Raw genomic sequence first — 16,962 nt, 5'->3', positions numbered from 1 at the left:
TCACATTGATTACACTGGTCACATTGCCTTCACTGGTCACATTGATCATGCTGGTCACACTGGTCACATTGATCATGCTGGTCACACTGGTCACAGTGGTCACACTGGCCAAACTGGTCACATTGATCACCCTGGTTACATTAATCACACTGGTTGCATTGATCACCCTGGTCACATGCTGATCACACTGGTCATGTTGATCACACTGGTCACAGTGATCACGTTGGTCACACTGGTCATATTGGTCATATTGATCACACTGGTCACACTGCCTTCACTGGTCACAATGATCACGTTGATCACACTGGTCACGCTGGCATCAGGCCACAGCATGAAAGAGGCAGATAGTGAGACTATGGACAGCAGATCCAGTACAATATGAAGAAGGATGTGAAGTCTGGAGTCAGCGGTCCCAGTGAGAGAGAGGGTTTGTCAGAACTGTGGGATCTACTTGGTAGAAGGGGTCATGGCGGTTATACTTTATAGTCAACACTATGGGATTCAGAATCATTGTGGAAGCATCCCTCTGGGTGTGTCTGAGTTGGAGCTTGTAGAGTTAGTAGGAGTGGGGATATCCACTGTAAATGTGGGCAGTGGCATCTGATGGACTCCAGACTACACAGAGAGGAGAAAGCAAGCTGAACACCAGTCTCTCTCTTCTTCCTCACTGTGGATGCCGCGTGACCAGCAAGCAGCCTCTCGCCCCTGCCCCCGTGCCTCCCTGCCATGGCAGACTGACCCCTCTGTGAGTTGAAATAGACTCTTTCTGTAACATGCTTGTATTGGGTGTCTTGTCCCAGGACTGAACAAAGTTAACTAGTGCAAGGTTTCCCCGCTTCACCCCTGCCTTGGCAGTGTAGGGTGCAAGCTCCACACTGGAGACAGCCTTCCGCTATCACAAGACAAGAACCAGCTGTTGTGGGCTGACTGAAATGTCCACGGCAGGCTCCTGTGTCTGAGCAGTCACAAAACATACAAGACTCAGGAGGCCTCTACCAAGGTGCTGGTAATTGCTTGGAGAAGCGCTTCAGTGGGGCTGCCTGCACACTGCATCCAGGGGCACTGCAATCCTGAGTCATCACTAACCAGGGTGGGATTGTTGGTGATGTAGCTGCCTTTGGGTCACCCATGCCTGTGTAATTCCCCCTTCATGGTCTCATAAATAATCCAAATTCAACCCAGTGGCTCACCAAACTAGACTAGAGGGAAATTGTTTCTCTGGTCTGGCGAAATGTTCGTACATCTCTCTCCAAGCCCTGGATTCTTTTTGCCTGGAATTCCAGGTCTGAGTCTGATCGAGCAAAGTGATGAGCTTCCCTACCGTTCTGCTGGCCCAGGAGAAAGCTCTCACGCAGCCCTCAGGAGCAGGCTCGACACTCAAGGCTAGGCAATGAGCACCTGTGTGGTTATATTTCAGAAGAAGGGGGCCTTTGAGGAGAGGTGGCAAGTCGGGTTTCTTGTGTGTCTGTGCACTATCCTTCATGCTACGGTGTGTGGTTTTCTTGGAATAGGCTCCTTTTTGCTGAGTGGCAAAAGTGACCGAGAAGTGCCGAGTCGTGAAACAGGCCGTGCATGGGACTGCGCACAGAGATAAGAATGCCCACCTGTTCTCCAGCTGTCTGGAGCTGCTGACTCTTCAAGGGCACCATGTTACTGGGCCTCGGGAGGGACTCCAGGTGATGGATGTCTGAGAGAGGTACAAGGCTGGGACAGCTGCAAGGGAGGTCTGTTCTGAGACAAGGCAGTCAGAGAGAGGAGACCACAGCTTTTCCCTTGTTGCAGCCTTGGATATGATGCTGCTCTATGCCAAGCAAAGGAAGGCCAGGAATAAAAGTAGGCAGAAGTGGGGAGGGAAAGAGGAATATTCTAGGTGTGTGGTATGTACAGGTGTGTGGAGGTTCGAGGACAACTTCAAGGTTTGCTCTTCAAGAGTCATGCATCTTGGTTCTTTGAAACAGGGACTCTCATTGACCTGGAACTCACCAACTAGGGCTACCCTGGCTGGCCATCAAACCCCAGAGATACACTTGTCTTTGCCTCTTTGGTGCTGGGATTAGAAGTGTGCATCACCGGGCCTGCGTTTTTGAAATGTACCTTCTGGAGATTAAACTCAGGTCCCTAGGTTTTCAAGGCTATCATCTTACCAACTGAGCTATGCCCCAGCCTGAGATACACAGCTTTTAAAGCTACACTGTCTAAAACCCTCTTGTTGCCTGTTGTAAATATACACAGGACAAGAGGCTTATTGGACATGTCCCAAGTACCTGGTCAGTTAGGACTCCCTAAGGCCTAGAACTCTTAGCCATACTAATTAGAGTCCCCACCAGGGGAGGCAAACATCACCAAGACTCAAATGATGCTGCAGGCCACACTGCTGGGGAGTGTCATTCTTTCTGCTAGAAGCAGAGTGGACTGTGGGAAGGACAAGTGGGTACCGGGATGACTTGGGCTTTGTATTCTAAACCATTCCACAGCGTGCCATGGCTGCTCCTTTTTATGCAATGGCTCCTCTTCCTTGTGGACTCCGTTGTCATCTGTATAGAAGAAAACATACCCTGTTTTGTCTTGGCTCATTGGAAATACTGTGTTCACACCCTCATCCCCCTCTCTTAAGACATCTCACGGATCTTCCTTCATGATTTCTGGTGATTTGGTTCACATGATCTAAATGACATGTATGTGTGTGGGCACCAGCGTGGGGCCTCACCTCCTGCTGAGGCCAGGAGAAGGATCCCCTGGAATGTGGAATTACAGGCACTTGTGAGCCCCCTGACATGGGCGCTGGGATTAAACCTGGCTCTTCTTCAGGAGCTTCTGTCCTCTGAGCATCTCTCTAGCCTCCCTTCATGGTTCTGAAATGAGAAATGACTCGTAGTAGAACCATCAAAATGTGAGATCCGGGGGATATTGTCCGCCGGCACAGACGGCCGAGCGCAGCAGGTCCCCTCACGTGGTGAGTGTTGCCGCAGATTGTGTTTGAAAGTCACTGCTGCTTCTTTCCTATCCCTGTGTCACCAGGGTGCAGTCTGCTGCAGCCAGAGAAGCCTTGGTGAGAAAACTTCGCTCTGAGGTCTAGGGGAAAGAAAATTGTTTGCAGATTTTAAGGAGGATTCTTTGGAGGCCCAGAGAGATAGTGTTGTAGTTTATCAAAAGACACTCACTCACCAAGACCACAGAGACCGTCGTCATCATTGCAAAATGCATGCGGATTTTACTTATCCAGCATGTTGGGGAACTCCCTCTCAGCACGCAGGCTGGAGGAGAGACCCAGAGCAAAGAAAGAACACACTTTTTATACCTTTGTAAGGGGTGGGCGGATCTAGGCACCAGGGTAGTTAGCTTATTTTAATTGGTGTAGCCAATAACCTTCTTAGGTTAGGCATTGGTTGGTTTGTATAGGGTGACTTTCATTTTGTCTGTCCTTGTGGTTTTTAGTGTGAGGCGGGGCAGGGGCATTGTTAATCTTGTTCTGGCAGCTGTAAGCTTAGTCATTTTGACCTATATGTTTCTACGTTTGTTTAGTCAGCCAGCTTCTTTATCTGGCTCTGTACTTGGCCTGCTAGTACAGTTTGGAAAGTCTTTTTGAAGGGGGAAGGTACTGAATTTATTTTGGATATTACAATAGTTAAAACAAAACAAAACAAAACAACAACAACAACAACAACAACAACAAAAAACAACAGAAAAACAACCCTAAAACTTTCCCAGAAACATCAGGGCTCCTTCTGTCTCCTGCTCATGTCAGTGGTGGAAACTGGGAATCACTGCCCAGCTTGCTTTCAGACCACAGTCATGCATCTCTATGGATCAGAGAGGTTCTCTAACGTGTTTATTTGCTCTTTCGCAAAACGGAAAAGCAGGGATAAGACAGACAAGGCAGCTCTCCTCTCTGCACCCCATAAACATTTAGTAAACATAGAAAACCCAGCACAGAGAAGGAAGATTAGTTTTTTAAAAATGGATATTTTCTGTATTTATATTTCAAATGTTATCCTCTTTCCTGATTTCACCTCTGAAAAACACCCTCCCCTGATCACCTCCTCCCTCTCCCTTCTCAGCAACCTACCCACTCCTGCTTCCTGGCCTTGGCATTTCCCCACACTGGGGCATAGAGCCTTCATAAGACAAAGGGCCTCTCCTCCCATTGATGTCCGACTAGGCCATCCTCTGCTGTATATGCAGCTGGAGCCAAGAGTCCTAATGTGCTCTTTGGTTGGTCATTTAGTCCCTGGGAGCTCTGGGCGTACTGGCTAATTCATATTGTTGTTCCTCCTAAGGGGCTGCAAACCCCTTCAACTCCTTAGGACCTTTCTCTAGCTCCTTCATTGGGGAACCTATGCTCAGTCCAATGGTTGGCTGTGAGCATCCACTTCTGTATTTGTCAGGCACTGGCAGAGCCTCTTAGGAGACAGCCATACCAGGCTCCTGTCAGCAAGCACTTGTTGGCATCCACAACAGTGTCTGGGTTTGGTGATTGTAAATGGGATGGATCCCCAGGTGAGTCAGTCTCTAGGTGGTCATTTCTTCAGAAACACCCATGGAAAGACTTACAAAGTGTGGAGTAGAGACTGAAGAAATGACCATCTAGTGAAGGAAGTTTTTAAACAATGCATTTTGAAGCAAAGGAAGAGGGCAGAAAGACAGGAGAATATTTGAAAGCCAAGCGTGGACTTTGAGATCAACAACACTGTAGTCCTGCCAGAGAACAGAAGGGCCATCCCTTCCCACCCATGGGGATAAACGCTGGCCATCTTACACCAACCAGGGGCACTTGTAAGTCAGAGTACAGAGAAGCGTCTCCCGTGAGCAGCCAGTGCACACTGGCAAAGGGACTATGGAGCAGAGCCAGCCCAGAGCATTACTGTGTAGCCTACTTAAGTTGCTCTTCTGAACCCACGAGGCAGGATAGGAGATCGGCCGACTTAGGACATGTACTGGGGTGAATGAAACAAGACAGCTCGGGAAGAAGCCAGCTCCGCTCTCAGCACTCCATGCTGACATAGGGAGAGATAACCTTGCACAGGTCAGCCTCTCTGGAGAGAAAGGTTAGGGGCATGTGAAAGCCCTTAACCCAGACTCACAGGACACAGTGACTTGGTCAGGCAAGTTTTGAGAAAAATCTCACCCACGGGTGCATATGTACATGATCGGTCGCATCCTTGAGATGGCCAAGGGGTGAGATGGAAGCAGCAGATCTGTGGGGATGTCGGGCAATGGGACAGATAAAGCAGCAATCCAATTACAGAGATAATTAGCACCTCTGAGTTGCAAGCACCACGTTTACAAGCGGACCTCACTAGAGGAGAGTTCACATTGCCCAGGGCACCGGACGCTTGCCTTCTGAGAGACAGAGATGCCCTAGGCCTGGAGATGTCTGGTGTCCTGACTGAGCTACTGCTCATGAGGACTGAGCTTTCCAAAGCGGCTGCCACCCTTTGGGAAAGATTACATCGCAAGTGGACAGAGTTTTAGAAAGTGTCTAAGCTCCCCAAGGAACTGGATAATTGACTTTCTTTTGGCTCACTCCCACTTTAAAAATTGTTTATTTTGCAGCTGGAAATTCCATTTGTCTTAGGTCTTAAGGTGAAATTAAAATTCCGTTTAGGGACCGAGTATGCAGACATGGGATTTCCACCTTCATTATGAAGGATTCTGTTCTTTGCTTGATTTTCTGCTGCCCTGGGCTCTGCTGTTTTGAGAGATGCTGTGAGTCTGTTTGGGAGGGAACCTGAAGCAGGATGGAGCAGCATGTCGGACTCATTGCCTTCTGAATAGCAGCCAAAGAGCTCTCCTCTGTAGTCCTTCTGTGGGATCTTCCACCACGTTCACACCGGACCCTACCTAGGTGGTTGGCAAATGTCTGCGGCAGACAGGGAAACAAGCGATGCTGTTGGGTTTTGTTTTGTTTTGTTTTTGTTTTTGTTTTTTTTTTCCTGAAGACAAGCCATTTCATTGATTAAAAACATAATCCCACCCTGCTATTCTTGTTATTAGTTCCAATCCCCAGGAGACAGGTTCAGCCAAGAACTCAGCATTCTGGTGACATTCCTGACAAATGCTCATTGTTGGCTAAATTATACTGAGTATGTCAAGGATTACATTTAAATCTAAGTCAAGTGTGCAGCATCAGGGGCAACTGGACGGGCTTGGAGGATGGCTCAGTAAAGCACTTGCTCTAAAGGCATAAGAATGTGAGTTCAAATCTCCAAAACCTATATAAAAATACCAACAGTGTGAGCATGGGGTCCCAACAGCAAGATGGGAGCAGAGACAGGCAGATTCTTGAAAGCTAATGGGCAAGGTAGCCTGGCCAATGTGGCAAAGTTGCAGGTCAAGGAGAGGCCCCATCTCAAACATAAGGTAAGAGGTGCCCAGGGACTAACAACCTAGATTATCTTCTGCGCCTGTATACTCACACACACATACATGTATGCACACGGGTGTATGTGAACACACGCATGCATGTACACATGTACATGGGCATGCAGCTGTCTCTCTTCCTGGGAGGTATCATAGTAGAAAATCCTTCAGAATTGGGACCCTGTGCCTAAACCTCGTATTCATGCTGCTGTGTCTTGGCAAAAAACAAAAACGAAAACAAAACCTTTCTCAGAGTGGCCTCAAAGGTGTGAACTAGCCACATTTATCACAGCTAAGCACCATCCATTTCAGTGGCATCTTACTGACACCCTCTGCCATTTAAAGGCCAGTGAGAGTAGTACTCTGTGTCTGAAATACAAAAACGGCTAATCCGAGCAGAGCACACTCTGACCTTCAAGGGGCACGAGGCACGGGGCATGAAAGATAAGGGGTTTGTCTTGGGGATACCGGTGGGTTGAGCATCTATTCCAGTGGTTCTCAAGCTGTGGGTTGCAGATACTTACAACTTATAACAGTAGCAAAATTACACTTAGAAAGTAGCAGCAAAGTAATTCTATGGTGGGGGTTGCTACAACATGAGGAACTGTGTTAAAGGGCTGCAGCATTAGGAAGGCTGAGAACCACTGTGCTGTGCCTTGGAGAGATTTTCTAGCTGGTCACAGAGTGAAGCCTTTCCCCTCTGATCACCACTGATGCCTTTTAAGAGCCATGAATCACGATGCAGCTGTTAAGATGAGCCCTGTTACGGTGACTCCTTGTTGCCAGGGCTGCAGACAATCTACCCTTTCCTAAGTTTATAAGAGTTGTTTTCATGGTTCAACCAAAGAAAATCGGTAAGTATGCCCCCAACTGGTAGATGCTGGTGGTGGAGATGGTGGCCGCCCACAGCTGTTTTCTAGAAACAAAGGGAAGCAAAGGTACTTTGTGTGAACAAATTCTGAAACTGAGGCCAGTGGCATTTTTGGTGCCCTGTCGCTGCGCTGGATGACCCAGTTTTGATCCCCAGCACCTGCATGGTGGGAGAGAAGCACTCGCTCCTGCAAGCTGTCCCCTGACCTGCCCATGAGTGTCATGAGGTGCACATTCACACACATTCACATGTACAGTCACACACTCACACAGACACACACATACACACACATACATATACACACACATTCTCACACACACATTCACACAGAGTAGATGGTAATATTCTTTTTTGTTTTTTAATTCTGAAAGTGAGCAGCATTTCTGTGGAAGTCCAAACACTTGCTCTAACTTTGTGCTCAAAATGTCTTAAAAGACAAGGACATTGTCCGTAAGGCACAGAGCAGCCTTTCTCCCCGCTCCCCCGTGCTGGGTAGAGACCAACTCCTCTTTCTCAGCAGCATTGGTGGGGGGCGTGTCCTCCTCCCCTGTAAGCAGCCTGCACACCCACCTCACATTTGTTCTGTAATATCAGCTCTCTAAGGACAGGGATCTAACCATGACCTTTCACCTCTCTGTGGCCCCTTCCAGTACAAGGCGCATGGATAATTCCAACACAAGGCTGGCCGTGCAAATGGAAAGAGACCCAGGTAAGCACTTTTTATATTCTTTCAAACTGTGTTTCTTTTGTTAGGCAGATAGATATCAAAGAAGGTTTAAGTACAGTCTATGCAGCCATGACAGAGGCTCCATAAATACACTGACTACAGGGCATAACTGGGCAAGTAGGCCCATCAATCCCCCCCCCCCAAGGGTTGCTTTAGAAATATGCTAAATTGGTCAGTGACTGTTTCCAGTTACCCCATGAGCACGTATTAAATTCTTTGTGTAGAGCAGACTTTAAACCTTAGAGCTGGTCTCTAAGGAAAATATCCTTTGAGCTGGGAATGGTTACAGCATTCAGGAAACAGGTGCATGAGGGCCAGAAACTCCAGACCAGCCTAGGTGGCATAGTGGGGCCCAGTCTTTATAAAGAAACTAAACCATGGCCCTGTGTTGGCCTTTATATTAACAAACCACTGTAGGACTGAGCATGAAGAACTCGTCAGAAACTCTGCTCAACGTGGAGCAGTGGAGTCACCTGATAGAGAAAAATCCTTTGACTTTTCTTTCTATAGTTGATCTCATTTTTAGCCATTTTGTCTCTTTCTTATCAGGATGTCAATTTAAAGTGATTTTATTTAAGGTGGACATCTGCATAGGCCTCATCCTTGTCTCTAGAAAGAACAGTGTCCTTGCTCCCTCCCAGGATCTGGGATCCCAGGGCTGACATGAAGCTGCAGCTGGCTGTCACCACCACCCAGTATCACCCAAGCATCAGACCAGAGGTCACCAGCCCCTGTAAAGATCAGACACAACATCTGGAAAGCAACTACCAAATGCATCCCATCTCCCCTGTGTAAATCCCACATGCAGAAGTGAAGCTGTCTTTATCGGGACCATCTATACCGAGACTGCATAAGCAGCACACGTAGCATAAAATCGGAATTTAAAGTGTGGGAGCACTGCAGAGTCAGGCTTATTATTTGTGAGACTTTCTGTCAGGGTGTAGGGGAAGGAGAGGAAGAGGGACAGTCGCTGGCATGCAGCTGTGAGATTGAGTGACACATCAGGATTATTACATTAGGCACAGGGACAGCCTCAGAAACGCATCCTGCATCCAGATGACCATAATGTCTCATTTTCCCTAATTATACAGACGCATGGGCAGTGTGTACTAAGAATACATCCTGAGCCACATTTCTACGTTTACTTATTGTGTTTGAGTATAGAACCGTGTACACAGTAAGAAGGGCTAATTCCCATTTGGGGCTCTCTTTAAAAGTACAAGGAACTGATGGTAGCCTCTAATCAGTGTCTTCCATGCCAGCCGATTCATCACAGACACTGAATATGGAGCAGGCTGGCAGGCTGGTACATGGAGACATCTTATCAGCAGTTCTCTCTGTCAATCATAAACAACTTATCGATGTCTCAGCTTATCACTTCAGCTCCAGCGCTGAATCAGGGGCTCAGTGTCTGATAGCTGCCCCCACGGGTCTCTTAGCAACAGCCTGGTCCTCCTCCCCATATAATGCTCAGAGATATCTCCATGCTGAGGCCAGCCTCGAGCTCTGTTAACCATGGGTGCAGAGTGAGGGCGCAGCCTTTGTGGATGACCTCATAGAACCTGTCTCCTCTCTGGTAAACAACATATAAGAAGTCTTGAGTGAAGCTCCATGCCTGCCTGGCTATTCAAAGGTTTCCTGCTCCTGCAGTCAAGGTCCTGGAGTTTCTCTTTGGCCTCCCCAGTTCTCCTTTGGCCTACCTAATTAATCACATATGAAAAGGAATATCCCGTTTGTCCAGTCTTCCCCTGAAAGCTTATAGCCCTCATCTTGAGGCAGCCAGAGAGGGAGAGCTGCAGTCAGAGTCTGGAGGAAAACCATGGAAATGCAACACATACCTCAGTTTACCTCTCCACACATAGCCCTGTCTTTCCACCAGGAAGTGGGGCATCCTCGTTCCATCTCCTTCCAGCACCCTTTCGTCTCCCTTTCTCTCCCCATCCATCTGACCGAGTGTTGAAGGTTAACCAATGAGCAGCATTAACAGAATCTAACCCTGGTTGGGACATAGAGGCAACTCTCTCAGTTCCTACTAGAGAAACACAAATGGACAGCCACTGTGGGAATGGTGGACCCAGAGCCAGGGTTTACTGACAGGAGTGTAAAGTTAGTTTTGCTTTGTGATGGTTTTACTCACAACTGTGCACAATGAGACAGCCCCAACGTTCTTCTGTATACAAGGAAGCCAGGGAGCATTTGAGACAGGACATGATAAGTAGAGAAGGTATAGGCCTAGAGTTCAAAAGTCTGTGTGTGTGTGTGTGTGTGTACATGTATGTACATGTGTGTGTGTATGCATGTGTGTATATGTATGCGGGTGTGCCTGGTGCATGTGTGTGTATGCTTGTGTGTACATGTGAGTGTGTGTGTACATGTGTGCACATGTGTATATACGTGTATATGTGTATGCACATGGGTGTGATTGTGTGTGTGTGTGTGTGTGTAGGCAAGAACTATTCTTCAAAAGTCATCTGACTTTGTTTTCTGAGTCAGGGTCTTTCAGTGGCCTGGAACTAGCTCAGTGAGCTAGGGTATCTGGCCAGAGAACCCCTGGAATCACCTCCCTCTGTTTTCCTGGTGCTGGGATTGTAAGTGCTTGTTACTACGGTTGTCTTTCTAAAAACGTGTTCTGTAGGACAAACTTGGGTCCTCAGTCTTGCACTGCAGGCACTGCCAGCCCCCAAGGCCAGAGTGTCGAGCCCAACACAGGATTATGGAAGTCATCTGCATTTAGGCAACAATGTATCTGTCTAAAGGTTACATCAGGGTCTAGAGGGAAGGCATAGGAGGTCTCAGTATAATCCACCAAAGCAGGTGGAAACTGGTGCTGCTGTGTACATAGACTCCAGCCTCACTCAGAGGGCAGCACACCGTTTCAGGGTCTGAGCATGAGATGAGCATACAATGGTGTACTTCCTGTCCCACCCGTCCTCAGGGAGTGATGACAACAACCTTAACTCCATCTTCTACGAGCACCTGACCCGGACCCTGCAGGAGTCTCTCTGTGGAGACCTGGTGCTTGGCCGCTGGGGCAACTACAGTTCCGGTGACTGCTTCATTTTGGCCTCGGATGACCTCAACGCCTTCGTCCACCTGATTGAAATCGGAAACGGTCTCGTCACCTTTCAGCTTCGGGGACTGGAGTTCCGAGGTAGGAGTTTCTTTCTCTGACTCAGTGTGTAGGGTTAAGCATCAACTCAGTGGGTTGGGCAGAGAGCACTGCTTAGAAACCTCCTTCAGGGGTGGGGAGATGGCTCAGTCACTAAAAGCATGTACTACTCTTGCAGAGGACCCAGATTGTGGGGCTCACAACCAATTGAGTTCCAGAAGGTCTGATGCTTCTTGGCCTTTGTGGGTCCCTGAACTCTCATGTGCACACTCACACACTTACTCACAAATAAAAATAAATATTTTAAGTAAAAAACCCACCATGAGCAAAAGACTCGGGGACTGTTCTGCTGCGTGGGAATCAAGGCATTCTCTACTCTTGACCAGGCATTCTGACAGAAGCCCACCCCAGTCAGCTAGAGAAGCAATGACACCTTCTGATCTGCCCCCTGCTCTCTGATCCACCCGGAGGGAGCGTCCTCACCACTGTGGGCAAAAGCCATCCCTGCTGATGTGCCTTCTCCACCCCAGTGGACTGTGTCCTCTCAAACCCAGAGCCCCAGTAAGCCCCTCCTCTCTTAAATTGAGTTAGCCAAATTGTTTTACCACAGCAGCGAGCAAAGTAATTAATGCAATAACAGCTCAGAGTGAAGTGGTAGACAAAATTAACCAGGCCATGTTTCCCTGTTTGCGGGGAACCAATGTCACCACAACATATTGGATTAAAATTTAGAAGGGGTTCCTGCTGGGCAGTGATGGCACATGCCTTTAATCCCAGTACTCAAGAAGCAGAGGCAGACAGATCTCTAGGTTCGAGGTCTACCTGGTCTACAGAGTGAGTTCTGAGACGGGGCTACACAGAGAAACTCTGTCAGAAAAACGAGGAGCTCCTAGGAGTTTCCTGTGTTCATTGCTTTCTCTTTTTCCATCAACCACAGTGGGAACCCCACTTGCCTGTAAGATCAGGACAGTCGCAATGTCTTCAGGGACAAATGGCGGCTGATTTACCTGGATCCCATACCTTCCTCTACAGTAGAATTTCTTTGACTTAGTAAGATCATAGTTTTAAACACAGAGACTTCAAAACACTATAGCTGAACAAAATTAAAGTTCTGGGGAAGAACGCAGTTGACCCCAAAGGACTGTTACTGGCTTTGTTTCTCTTTGGTGCATATTCCAGTATTCCCCACGGAGGCTGGCTTCCTCCTTGGGGGTATTCTGGACCTCTTCTCCCTCATTCTAGTTTGCTTCCGAATTCCCGGTCTTCTGGTCAAATTTAATCTTCTTTGGCACTGCCTGGGGACAGTCAAAGAGAGCACCCACAGAGATAGAGTTCTCTCCACCTCTCTCCCTCTCCCTCTCCCTCTCCCTTTTCCCCTCTCCCCCTCCCCCTCTCCCTCCCCCTCTCCCTCATACACTCCATCTCCCCCTCCTCCTCTTCCCCTCTCCCTCCCTCTCCCCTTCCCTCCCCCTCTCCCTCTCCTCTGGAAAGCTACTGAGGAAGCCAGTAGAAGGAATGGGACCTATGTGCACACTTGCAGCTTCACAGCTGATTCTTCCTCCTCCTCCTCTTCCTCCAACTCTCTGTTTCTCTCCCTCCCTCCCTCTCTCATACCAGGGATCAAACACAGAACTACATGCATGCCACTGGGCTATAGTTTTTTAGGAAGAAGGAAATCTACCAGAGAAGGAAGCCAGAAACCTGGGGTCATGGGGAAGAGAGTCTCTGTCTTCCCCCTCCCAAACCCTAGCTGGTGAAGAGTTGTATCATGTTAACAGGAGGTCCTAGTGTCAAGCTACAGAAATCAACCCTGGTTAACACAAGAGAAGAAGGCTTTATGAGAGAGTGCATCCAGGAATGAGGATTAGCCTGAGCAGCATGGGCCAGGTGTCTTGTGGTTTTGAGCGAGTCCAACATCTGAAGTCACACAGCAGGAACTGGAGAAATACTCAGTGGTTAGAGCATTTGGCTCTGTTAACAAAAAACTTGAATTCAGTTCTCAGCACCAGCTCTCGGGGTCTGCTGACCTTTGCTGTCTTCCGTGAGCATTTGCATACACAGGACGCATGCACACACAGCACACACACACATACAAACACACATACACTTACACACGTGCACACATATAAATCTTAAAGTCACAAGGCAGCTGCAAGGATCCAGGGCTGACACCCCCCCCCCATCACTGAAACACTGGATGCTGCTGTCCCCAGAGAGTAGATAAATAGCCTCTACCACCACTTCTCCTCCTGAGTGCTCCCCTGTTGGTCACCTCGCCTTTCTGTCTTGCTGTGCTGTCAACTTAGTCAGAGTCCAGGTCAAGTGCACCAGATACCCTTTGACCAAAGTCACGGTCACATACAAGTGATCTGGGTCAAAGGGTATCTGGTTTCTCATTTCTTATCATGAGAGATGACCCCTGAGATGTCCATTGTGGGTATATTAGTTAGAGAAAGGCCAGCTGCTCTAGCAATATGGCTGAGTACTACGTCCACGGCACAATGTGCTTTCGCTTTGCTGACGTGGAGGTTGACCAGAGTAACTGTGGCAGGACACAGAGCGGCTCCAGTTAACACGACCGAGCGTCACAGCGGATGTGTCTTCGTGCACTGCCTTCAAGGGTCAGTGTGGAGCCTAACAGAAAGTGGAGGAGAACAGGGAAGTCATTCCAGGCCAGGCCTTAAGCACGGAACAGGCCATGTCCCTCTATGTCTTATGGTCCCTATAGAAGTGACTTGAGTACCTAGAGGGCAAGCAGAGCTCTTGTTAGATTGTCCCATCCTTCTGGTAGCTAGGTGACCTTGGCAGGTCAGATGGCTTAGCCATTTCTGTGAGCACGCGTGAGTCACTGTGCCTCTGACTGCAAGGGCGCCCACCCCTCCAGGAGCCTGTAAGGTAATTAATTATTCAAGGATTCACAGGTGAATATCAGCTGAAACAGCAAGCCAAGGAAATAGACAATGCACGTGAGAGAGCCAACAGGGCAGTGGCCCTGAAAAGCTATTGGCTGCCTGATGGATGGACAGAGGCCGAGGAGCCAATAGTCAGGCGAGGGGGAGGAGCAAACAGACAGGGTATCGGATTGCTCAGCCAATAGTCAGGCTTCAGACAGTTCTGAAGGCGAGGAGGAGGAGCAAACAGGACATCGGATTGCTCCTTTACAAGATGCCTGAGGACTTGGGGCTCAGGACAGAGCACCTTGAAGGTGACAGCTACCCCCCGCCCCAGAAGAGGCATCCTCCTCCCTCCCAAGGGAGATGAAGAAGGACCCTGAGCTCACAGCTAGCTCAGGGTGCAGTGGTCAACCATGTCGCTCCCTATCTGGATACTGCCTGTGGGGTACTTGATTCAAATCTGAACTGCAGCATTGACTTGGTTCACAGACAACTAGTTATTGAAGTCTTATCCCTCTGGTTTCTCACTCAGCCTTCTGAGAGCTCCATGCCACTTTCCTAATTGGAAAAACCAGTGTGCTCTCACATCTGCTTCTTAAGTGGACCTCCTGAGGGACTTGGCTTTACAGAGCCTCAGGGTCCCTTCCAGAGCCTCACTGAGACTCTGAGCTCCTCTGCATCTTTGGCAGTCCATCATTCTTAAAGACACAATGGTCGCCACCTTAGGGTGTACCTGGGAGGGAGCTGGAGTCTTTTCTATGCTACATTTGGCATAACTTCTCTTGAGAAGCAAGTGGCTCTGTGTCTAACCCAGGACTCAGAAATACAGGTGGCCTCAAGGGAGCAAGGAAACAGTGGTCAAATCCCTGTCATGGTGCCTGTCACTGCTGGTGTGGGATGACACTAGCCTGTCACTGCTGGTGTGGGATGACACTAGCCTGTCACTGCTGGTGTGGGATGACACTAGCCTGTCACTGCTGGTGTGGGATGNGGATGACACTAGCCTGTCACTGCTGGTGTGGGATGACACTAGCCTGTCACTGCTGGTGTGGGATGACACTAGCCTGTCACTGCTGGTGTGGGATGGCACTAACCTGTCACTGCTGGTATGGGATGGCACTAACCTGTCACTGGTGTCAGGTGGACACTAGCCCTCCACTGTCCTGGGACTTGACACCCGATGAATGGGCTGAGTGGGGAATCGGGTACGAATCTTGGAATGCATGAAAGCTTACTGAGTCTATGGGTGACAACTTTAAAGGGGCATGTGAACACTACGGTATGGTTTCCCCTAAGCCACACTGGCATTGTGAGTGTGAGCATGGAAGGCAGGATGGGGGATAACCAAGGGAAAAGGAAGCCGAGGACAGGAAGCTCCAAGTCCTTACATGTTCAAGGGTGTGACAGAGGTTACAGTGCTTGGCCAGGCTAAGAAAGGAGCAAAGCAAACAAATGGGGGAAGAGGAAACAGGATCCCAGGACTGCACTGAGGATCTGTTTGCCCTGAAGGGGGCGGTGACCACACTGGGGTTGATGTACTAGAGGAGACAAAGTGGCCACTGGAGACGGGGTGCTCTGGGCTGCTACTGAGAGGGAGGCAAGTTTTGATAAGCACATTTAGGGTTGTTACTGTGAATAGAAAGGGGAGGGGAGCAGAAGAAGAGAGGAAGCGAGGGAGGAAAGGAAATAGACATGGAAAAGGGAGGTGAGAGGGGGGAAAGGGATGGTGGAAGAGGAGGAGAGGGAAGAAAGGAAAAAGGAAGGAGAGAGGAAGAGAAGGGAGAGGAGGGAAGGGAAGGAGGGGGAAAGAGGGAGAGAAGGAGGGAGGGGAAGGAGGACAAAAGACAAGGAGGAGAGAGGGGAGGAGGAAGAGGGAGGGGAATGGAGGGGGAAAGGAGGAGGGAGGGGAAGGAAGACAGAAGAGAAAAAGGAGGGAGGGGAGGAGAATGGAGAGAAGGAGGAGGGAGGGAGGAAGGGGGTTAAATAAGGAAAGACTGAGGTAAGTATTGTCTAAACATTTTTCAAGTCTATTTGTTATTAAAATTTTAAATCTCATTTTCTCAGAATCCCTTCAGATTTTAATGTGGTCCCATCCTGCAGGCTGTTCTCTCTGCTCAGCATCTTGGTGAGCCTTGCAGAAGGGACACTGAAAGTACAATAGGGATGTAGCGACCCATTCCCGTTGGAGCTAGAAAACAACTAAAAGCAAGATTTACGCTCCTGTCTGTGGGAGATGTTATCAGCCTTTTCACGGTTTGGCTGACCCCATAATCACTGGCCCGTGGGGACGTGTGAAACTATCCCTGTAGCCTAATCTCACTCACAGCTGATCCAACTCAAAGTTTTATCTTAGCTGGAGATCCACACACAGCCCTCCCACTAATATTAAAACTCTGTAGAATTCTCTTCGTCTTGGCAACAGTTGACTCTTCGTCATGGCTTTATGGTTTATGTCTGGATAGCTTGAGAGGTCTTCTAACTCCCTGGGTCCCAGACTTCATCCATAAAAACAGAATGCTGTCTCCAGTGGACGCTCGCACACATGATTTCCTTCCTTTCTAAGTAGGGAAGCCTAAGGCTTGCTGGTGTGTATGGCAGGTCTAGGTGGACAGGGTGTGTCCCTCAGCACTAGCAGAGTCCCCACCACCTTGGAGTCCTGCACTCAGGAAAGCCCTGTGAGGAGGAGGCAGTTTTGAATGACCCATGACCTAGGAAGGCCTCCTCCTCAGAGTCCAGTCGGTTCTGCAGCTCTTCTGGCCTACAAGTGGAGTGAGCACAGGGAGGACTTTCTCTCAGAGATGATTACAGACCTATGCATTTCAGCATTCATCTTGCATCAGGCTGCCTGGTGTGCACGGAAGCTTTGATTAACTCCACTTTTTAAATGTATTTGTGTGTAGATGTGTGTACTTTTGTGTGTATAACATGCGTATGTTTGCACATGTGTGTATGACATTTGTGTGTGTGCATGTTTGCACACATTTATGACATTCATGTGTAT

At 48.7% G+C, this 16,962-nt stretch overlaps 1 protein-coding gene across 1 annotated transcript in view; it reads left to right on the top strand.

The window, feature by feature from the left end:
• The window catches only part of Pcnx2 (pecanex 2), a 145,949-nt gene that overhangs the window by 102,157 nt on the left and 26,830 nt on the right, over window positions 1-16,962 (top strand). The window contains exons 24-25 of the mRNA XM_021170316.1: window positions 7,882-7,940; window positions 10,894-11,109. Coding sequence (XP_021025975.1) covers window positions 7,882-7,940; window positions 10,894-11,109 — 275 coding nt within the window. The remainder of the gene's footprint in view (window positions 1-7,881; window positions 7,941-10,893; window positions 11,110-16,962) is intronic.

Source organism: Mus caroli, chromosome 8 (genome assembly GCF_900094665.2).
Source record: "Mus caroli chromosome 8, CAROLI_EIJ_v1.1, whole genome shotgun sequence".
Taxonomy (NCBI): Eukaryota; Metazoa; Chordata; class Mammalia; order Rodentia; family Muridae; genus Mus; species Mus caroli.
Note: the sequence above shows the minus strand (reverse complement) of the source record. Positions and strands in the feature narration are given on the sequence as shown.